We start from the raw sequence: 9,254 nt of genomic DNA, 5'->3' as shown, positions 1-9,254 counted from the left end.
CAGAACAGGGCTGTACATGCCATTAGAAACACATCAAATGATGGCATTTATTATCCTCTTCCCCAAGCTGGGCATTCTGAGAACTAAGGCAAAAATGAATGAGTCAGAGAAAGATAATCACACCATCACCTCAACAGAAAACTGGGACGGACATCCAGCTCTTCAAGTCTATTCATGCAGGTTCTTCTCCTGTGCTCAGCAGCCCACTGCCTAACACCAGTGTGGTAAGCACTATGACTAATATCTAGCATATGTTGTTTGCTTTCTCATTCTCTCCAGAGGAAGCAGCATATGCCCAAGTGTGTCTTGTTTGGTAGGATTTTCTGCTCTTTTTTTAAATAGAGGTGCTGCTCTGCATTTATCCTACAGAAAGCAGCTCCAAAAGGTTCAGACCCTGTGCTTTGAGGGGCAGGTGGTGAGGCATGGGACAGGGCTTAAATCTTGCCTGTGTTTGTTCTGCAGCCTCTGAAGAATGAGAAAGTTTTGCCTGACTTATACAGAGGCTTTACTGTGACTACAGAGCTACCGTGCAGTGCTGTCATAACAGGGCTTCTCAGGCCAGCAGCTTTTGGCAGTCACTATCTTTGCCTTAAGGCAAAAAAATTCAACCTCTTGAGCATATCAGCAAGCCAGCCCCGAGAAATATTGCTGGAGAGATGATCAAACATTTGGATGCACTTTCTGTGAGTTAGCTAGCAAGGCCAGCCCCTTCTGCTGACGTCTTTCCTCTCTATCACACATCAGACTTTTCCCAGTGGAGCTGGAGAACAGGCTTCAATGAAAACTGCCTGTTTGCAGCTCTATGATTGCAGGCACCACAGTTACTATTTCCTCTCCCTGACCCGGAGCAGCAACTCCATCATCAGGATAGAAAGGTAGCTTGTTGCCTAGCAAAGGTGGGATGATTTATCTGTGTGTCTAGATTGGTCCCTTTGCTGCACAAGAGAATTGCTTTCAGACTTCCAAGGAGAATGAAGCCAGGCTAGAAATCGGAGTGGATGTGGGAGAGCTGCTCTCCCAGGGAGTAGAAAGAGTCACAGGGTCTCTGTGCTTTCTGTTCCTGTGCAGCGCAGGACAATGGTTTTGTCTGCTCCAGTTATAGCCCTGGGGGCTACCTTAGGGACTGCAACTAGCATCCTTGCCCTCTGCGGTCTCACCTGCTTCTGCAAATGCAAGCAACCTGGGAAAGGACTCTCAGAAAAGGACCAAGAGGAGGAGATGGAAAATACTAAGCCCAGTGTGCTTCAGCCAGTCCAGCAAGTAAGACACAGTCTCTAATTTACTCTGTGATTTTTCTTTAAATGCAGAGGGTGGGGATGCAACTTCCCTGTTAGGCTACTTAGCATGTGATTTATGCTGCCTGTTTATCTGCTTTCTGTGTTCAGGATATAACAACATGCCAGTGGGAGGAGGAGTGAGGGAAAAACAGAGATGAGCTGGGTACCACAGAATTACCGGAGCAGGAGACAGCTGCCACGGAGCCAAAGAGAAAGCTGCTAATGGCAGAAACAGGAGATGAGGACTGGAAATGCTGCTTAGTTGTTAAGATAGCTCAAAAGAGAAATAATTTCCTAAGAAGAGAAGACTGGATGGTACCAGGTGGCACGCAGCACTGTGAAGAAGAGATGGCTCCTGCTGAGATCTTGTATAGCAGCTATTTAATTCTATCCACAATATCTCATAGTTCCTGCAGGATAGTTCCCTGTCAACAGCTGGTTTCCTGTGAAAACCTTCCCTCCTCCTCCTCCCTCTGCCCCTCTGAGGGGATTAATTATGTGTGAAGTTAAAACAAGGCATTGAAATCATAATAAAAAGCAAGTGAGAATCTAGACTGTGATGACTGGACAATCTCATCACCCAGTGAATTTCTTTTTCACTTACTGTAACAGGATTGTGGAGTATGGATAGTGTCAGGCATCCCTGTGTGCTTTTTCATTCTTGTTAGAATCCAAACAGCCTGATTTACTCCTGAGCTCAGTGCAAGAGAGAGCTAGGGGAATTATAGAATGTTTCTAATATACTTATTAATGGGAATCTCTTTTTCAAAGCAAAATGTTTGGTGATTTCCTTGGTTGAATATGGTCTTTAGCATGAGCTATAGCACTGGTCAGTTTCTGAAAGTATTACCTGTTGGTTGTTGCTCCTGATATTGGGATGTGCCTGCGTCCTTTCCACTTTCACCTAGCCATTCAACCAAGTGTTATGCCATAGTAGCCAATTCCAAAGGCCTGTGATCCATTGTATAACAGTCTTTGTTTGCCTTTTAATTTTTTGAGCTGACTATTTTTTTGTATTCTTAAAGAGTGTAGCAGGAGTCCTAATTGAACTTCTCTGTAATGTTTGTAATGAAATATTCAGTCGTTCTCTGGCTTCCACTCTTAGGCTCTTAGTAGAAAAGAACCTCGGCATCTTCATGTTCCTGTTGCAGTTTATTCTGAGGAAAAATGACCAAATCTACAAACAGTATTGTAAGAACTGGTACACAAACATAGAATGGCATTAGCAGATCTTGTGGTGGCTGGAGGCGGGAGGAGTGGTGTGGGAGGATGGCTTCACTGACCATGGATTAACACCTGCACAGAGTTTAGGACTTCTCAAGAGATTGCTGCTAATTCTGAGCCTCCCTCCATAAGCATGGTGAAAAACTCCTAGTACCTATTTGCACTTTTCTAGGATGAATTTCACCTGCTATTCTGTTTGATAGCCCAGTCATGTCCCTTTCAGGCTCCTTTCTTGTCTTTTCTACCCCATACAGGGGATTTGCTAACACCTGTATATAAGAATGTACAATGATGCAGAGATTTTCCCAAGTTTACTGTTAATGTGAATGAAAAATATGTAACTTTGACAGCCACATCACTTTGCATAGCAATTTTTCTAGCTGTTGTCTGCAGCAACACAACCCACAGATAACTTTACCATCAGGCTGTTTCCATGAGTTTGATATTGTAACCTCCAAGCTCAGAAACTACTCAAATCTTCATTTTAACTCCATCCTTGGACTGGGCTTTCTTTTTCTTTTATAGAGCCTTTTGGGAAACATCTTGGGAAAGTGTTAGTCCATCCTGGATCTTGTCCACGGGGCTGTTATCCTGTTTGCAGTACTGAAATAAGCACTAAGTCTCCATATTGTTCAGTTAAGCCTCCAGTACCCAGCAGCTACTCAGTTATAGTCCTCACTGTATTTCTACACTCATCAAGTTTTGCCATGACTTGATTCAGTATTATATCCCAACAGGGGATCAAATTATTCTACCTGCCCTAAATGTATCACTATTACCTGAGTGATTTCGTTCTTTCTGCATTGTAGACTTTTTAATTTGAAGTATTATTTCCAATGTTACTGGCTTTATGTTTTTTTTTTTAAAGAAATCTGGCCATATTATAGCAGCTGAGTGAACATTCTGTCACAGAAAGTGCAAAATGTTCTTGGTTTGCATATTCCATATGTTTAGCAATTCTTTCCAATTAAAATAATTTTCTTGCCAGGGACATGAATTCTATGCTGTCACTGATTCAGAATCAGCCTCTATACCTTCAAGAAATGAATCTCAATTTGAGTTCTGAGCTTGTGAAATTTTATTATCTCTATGTTTGTAAATTGTTCTGTTGGGACTTTTTTTCTGACTACATTAGTGCACAGTATGTCCTAGTCAGTGTTTGACATACTTAATTATTGAAGCCTGTCAGGGCCACTGATTCTGATAAACACAGATGATAAAAGGAAGATGTAGCAAGTCTGCATTTTACTCACTTGGCATGTCTCCCATGAGAATGATGCTTGTATTTGCTATAGACAGAGGCTCCCCATGGACATGCCCTGCATATGTGAGGAGGAAGAGTTCAAACACAAACACACATGGACAGAACAATGAGAAACTGCTATAAATTTGCAGAGTCTTAGCCAAGCCTGTAGAATGAAGATTCCTGAGCACATCCAGCAAGGGCAACAATCTGGTGCTTTGAGTGACACTGGGCAGGCACACAGAAGGGTCAGTTGCAGCCTCCTTGCTCCTTTTGGTTTATTTGCTTTCATGCATTTTTGCAGAACTATATGAACCCTTCTGCTCTTGTCTTTATTTAAGACACAACTGCTGAGTTGCAAAGGGAACTTCCATAGGGCACTGCTATGTAACTGGATTAGCAGACAGCACTTGGGAAAAGAGCTGGCAGCAAAATAATAAACAGAGGCAGATGCAGTTGGAAGAGGGGGTGGGCTAGTCCCACTGTGCTTGCATATGTCTCTCATCTCTAACTCTGCAGAGCAGACAGACAAGAGGAATATTTAGACCCAATGGAGTTCTTAGATGCTGTGTGCTGATGGATTTCCTGACTAAATACCTGGCTTTTAGCAAGAGGAAGAAAAGATTGTACTAAGAATACCTCAAATTTGTGTGGTGTTTTTCATCCCAGAGGATCTTGGAGTGCTTCGTGTGCTGGCAGCACAGAGCAATGCAGGCAGGAGGCTCCAGTGTGATGACCAGTGAGTGGTAGGACAGCAGCCTGACACAGCAGCTCCAGGAGAGAGAACAGCAGAGGCTGACCCCCACGTCAGGCACTGTGTGTGCTGGATGTAATGCCTCTGCACTACAAAAGCAACCTGCCTTTCCTAGCTGTTGTCCAGTGACTCCTCACATATTCTGCTTGGTTCGTTTGCTTTAATTTTAGAAGAATGGAAAACTGCATTTAAGGTTTGGATCAGTAACTTCACATTTCCTAGGTATTTTAGGACTGATGAGGCTCACATCTCTGAAAGAGGGAACTCACTTACAGCCCCACACTGTGTAACTTACATAACATCTAAACTCAGCTGAATGCTAGGTGAGGATGGCACACAGTGACGTCTTTCTGTCTCAGCCCACTTCTCTTTCAAAGCCCTTAAAATTAGACAAGACAAAATGCTATGTTGCAAAGTAGACTTCCTAAACACCGGTGCGCTGGCTGCCTTGAGAAGACAGTCACTGACCTAATTAGTTCCCAACCACTGCCAAGTGCATGTAACCTGGATCTCCATGAGCAGAATATGACTAAGCTAACATCCAAGACTGCTCTCTTTCTTCAGCTGTTTCTTGAGAGATTGTTATGCTTCCTCTGGACATACAAGCTGGCACCAGGAAATCCCAACACAGACAAATGTTTCAGGGCATCATCTACATTCATTATTAATAGGAAACAATAAGACTAATGAAAAACTTTAATTAAAGTTATGAACCTTTTCTGTCTCACCCTCAATCTTGACACAAAATAGGTTGGCAGGCAGTAGGCTGGAGATAATCCCACTGCACAATAATCAACCAAAACAGCTATTTTACTTTTTTTTTCCTCTCATGTTTTGGAAACAATAATAAACTTGTTGCAAGGGTTGGAGTCATTTGGTAGTCAGCTTTTGTTCTCCCACATTAATGAATCCAAACATAAATGAATCAGGAATTATTTCAGTTATAAGCAGACAGGATTCTTTCTTGGGACATAAGGAATGTTCTATTCCACTAAAATATTTTTCTTTGTTTTGGGATGCAAAAAAGGCAATGCTTTTTTTGCCAATCTTTGCTTGGACTGCCTGAGCACTGCATCATCTTGCAGGCTCTTCTGCTCATCCCATGTTCATGATTCAGTGAGGAATTGAAGTGTTAAGAACAAAATCAGACACAAATCCAAATTTCAGTCCCGGTGTAATAAGGGGCAGATGTGTGTCTGAGGGTCAGATGGAGCTCTGGTCCACAGAACCAAGAGGCTGAGATGACCACTGAATCAACTACTCTTGGTTTGCCAGTCCAGGGCTCATTTGTTCAACCAGTTCTCCTTAGTCTTATTGCACCATGGTCATACTTGCTCCAGGTGACAATATGATTTATATCTTTGCATTCCTCATGCTTTCTGCGTACTCACATAAAATATTCTGGAATCTGTGAGATGGCGGTAGCCTCTTGCTCTTGGATTTGACTTCAAACATTACGGTAAAAATTGCCATATCTCAATCATAGCAAAATTAACTTCATGGTTAATTTCTTTGCTAAGATGAAAGGATTAACTTATGAAAAGATTAACTGGTACCAGAACAGAGGAAAAATCAAATCATAAGAACATATCTTTTTCTTATTGCAATCAAACATCTGTAGAAGAATAAATCTGAAAAGACACACACCAAGTAGAAGGTATCATCTTTGGCAAGAAAGTCTCCAAACACACAGGCAGGGGTTTCTACAAGCCAAGAAAAAATGATCGTAGGACTCACCAGAGGCACTGCTTTTTGCCTATCTCAGCTCATTTAACATTAAGAGAATTAGAGGAATTAGTGTAATTAGTGCAAAGTAATAAACAAGGTTTTAATTTTCAGTTCAACGTCAAGAAAACCGCAGAGCCAGTCCAGCCTCGAGCACTTCTGAAGTTTCCCAACATTTATGGCCCCAAACCAGAAGTAACTTCACCTGAAATTGTTAACTACACACAGTACTCTCTGAAGACCACAGAAGAACCAGCTACCGGAAAACATACTGCTTTGGATGAGAATAGGATGAAGATACAAGTCAATGAAGAGCTGTTTGTTCTCCCTCAAAACGGTAGGAGCTTTTGGTCTTCAGACTAACAATTGCTTCAGACTAACAATTGTAAATCTGTAATACTTCTGAGCATACTGTGATTGTTGTCCAAGAAATAAGTGTGAAAGTGAAGGCATAGGATGCTTTTCACTTTCTTACCATGAGCACTCTGATTTCTGTTTTCAATTCATTTGTTTGATAGAAGGTAGCTGTGGAGCTCATCAGGATATTCTGATAACAAAGCTGCAGTTGTACCTTGTTGCAATTTTTTTAACCTAAACATCTTTTGTGTTGAAGAATCTGGCTCCCTGGTAGCAGACATTTTGTAGAAAAGCACATTTAGTGGTTTTGCTGAGAGCAGTAGCCAGAATATGTGTGAAATATCTGGCCAAAATTAGGCAGAGTATCTCCTCCAGGTCAAATGCTAGCTGTCCAGCAACTGTCCTTGTCAGGGACAGTGGGGGTCAAAGCTTCTAATTTTCTCTGCTCCATTTTTTCCACTGGTTTGGTGAGATGTTCTTGGCTTATTGTAATGTGCAGTGAAACCAGAGGCTGACACCTCAAAGGTTTCTGCCAAACAGAATTTCTGTTTCCCAGCCAGCCCAAAGGTTACCACTCCAAATCCTGAAACACAAGATTTCTGGAGCCTGAGAGAAAATGCAATCTTAATTACATGCATCTGGCAGCAGGTCTGGGTTTCTTCCATACTGATTTTTGACTTCACAGCTGCCTTTTAACAGAGTAATTTACTCTGATGGTTACCACTTTAATAAAACCTTCCTGAAGATTTGCCAGAGAGAAAATGCCATCTGCCATTATTTTTATTGAGTACTCTTTTTAGTTCTTTTTAATTGTTAGACATAATATTTTTGCCCTTCTAGAAGTTCAATTGCTACATTCACCCCTCCATCCTGAGACTGGTGAGTATGGAAAAGAAAGTACCATGGGAAGCAGATGCATTGGAGGAAGAGACTGTCTGAGCCACATCCTTAGGTGTCAGGGAAAAGATTATAGGGTGGAAAAGATGAAAGATGATGGCTGCATTTAGGCTAAAGCTTTATATAAGTGTTGGTGTAAGAGCCTCTCTGCACTGCTAATGGCACAAGCAAGTTTCCTTCCTGCTGTGCCTGATTTTATAGCTCGAGTGTTGCTAAAATTAAGCAAGAATTGTTGTGTTCTCCTTTTGATGCCACAATGAACTGGTCTGAACTGTCGCTGAGATTTTTATGAGGAAATGTGCTGGTCCCACTATTGTTTCCTGTGTGAATCAGAACTGACCTTGCAGATAACAACTTTGGATGACAAAAATCTCTGGCTTCTCTTTTAGTCTTGCAACTTGCTTTTTATCAGTATGAAATACGTACTCAACCCCAAAATCACACACGGAGAAACTGCCTTATGGATTCCAAAGTTAATTGCCTTCAACCTGGTCAGGTGCTATGGAAATAGATGTCTTTTGCATGACAAAGACTTCATTGTTAAAATTTAAAAAGAAAACCCAAAATGTTTAGAGAGGTCTGACCTAATGCAGAGTTGCACAGCAGCTCAAAAGCAGACTCATATTCTCATTGCAGAGAACACGAGATATAATTGAATAATGCCAGTTAAAAGAATATAAAACAACATAGCAAGTAATGAGTGTCGTGTAGACACCTTGTCCTAGTCATAAGGTAAAAGGGCAAGTGTGTCAACTATCATAGAGCACAAGGTGGTGGAGAGCAGAAGTCTTGTCCAAATGCTATAGAAAGAGCTGAAAGTGCAAGTAAACAGAGCAAAAAGGCTGTATGATGACGGAGGAAGAAGGAAAGTAAATTATAGCCTTGCATACAAAGTGCAGGAATAGTGAGACATTTAGAAAAGTAAAGGCAAGAGAAGGTGGATTTGTTCTCTTGGGAAGGGGAAGAGCTGCTTGCTAAAGGGGCTGTTTCAGTTCCAGGTGTGGTAAAGGACGTGTGTGTCACAGAGCACCTGAAGCCCGAGCGGGCAGCCAGCTGTAACCAGGCCCCCGAGCTGCACTACTCCCTGGTGTACGACCAACAGCAGGCCGAGCTGCGCGTGGCCCTTCTGGAAGGTGAGGCACACATCTCCCGGCCTGAATGGGGCAAGACACCTGCTGATTACGCTTAGAAAAAGTTCCCCTCCTATCTTAAGACCAACAGGTGCCTCCAGGACCACTGGATGTTTCACTCCTTCTGGGCTTGCAGAACAGGAATACCTGTCAATGTCACTGCTTGAAGAGGGTGTAGCTTGGGAACAATTGTTTGCACAGCTTTGTCAGGAACCAGGATGGGCTCCTTCAGTCCCAGCCAAAGCAACCTCTTTTTTGCATTTTTTCCTTTGGGGCAGAAGGAACGAGGTTACTATCTCCTTCCTCTCTATACCTTTCATTCTTCAACCTAATCCACTCCATATTGCCTTTTCCTCAAGTAAAGTCAAAGCCTGAGCTGGAGATACCAGACTTATTTTGAGGAAAGGCCCTCTGGCAGTGCCTGGCCAGGCAGCCAGGCTCCGTGTCACACTCTGACAACTGTAACAGCTTCTCCACTCAGGGCTGGAGCATCATCAGTTCCTCTGGGAGAGTAAAATAAGCTGACTGAATAATTCATGCACAGTCTAGGTCTCTGTGGAAACCTAATCAAATCACACCCTCTGAGGCGAGCACTGAAAGGGTGCTGAACGGCAGCCACTGCTGTGGGCTTCCTGCCCGCCGCCAGC

General features: G+C 42.6%; 1 protein-coding gene across 2 annotated transcripts in view; it reads left to right on the top strand.

The window, feature by feature from the left end:
- Nucleotides 1–728: 728 nt before the first annotated feature.
- The window catches only part of SYT13 (synaptotagmin 13), a 17,012-nt gene continuing 8,486 nt past the window's right edge, over nt 729–9,254 (top strand). Inside the window, exons 1-3 of one of the 2 annotated variants that reach the window (XM_017742275.1) lie at nt 729–1,260; nt 6,338–6,560; nt 8,470–8,610. In XM_017742275.1, coding sequence (XP_017597764.1) covers nt 1,078–1,260; nt 6,338–6,560; nt 8,470–8,610 — 547 coding nt within the window. In that variant the 5' untranslated portion in view covers nt 729–1,077. The remainder of the gene's footprint in view (nt 1,261–6,337; nt 6,561–8,469; nt 8,611–9,254) is intronic. The other variant, XM_008639401.2, reaches the window with a different exon arrangement.

This window comes from Corvus brachyrhynchos, unplaced genomic scaffold (genome assembly GCF_000691975.1).
Source record: "Corvus brachyrhynchos isolate BGI_N302 unplaced genomic scaffold, ASM69197v1 scaffold115, whole genome shotgun sequence".
NCBI lineage: Eukaryota > Metazoa > Chordata > Aves > Passeriformes > Corvidae > Corvus > Corvus brachyrhynchos.
The sequence above is the reverse complement of the archived record's forward strand: the minus strand, read 5'-3'. Positions and strand labels throughout refer to the sequence as shown.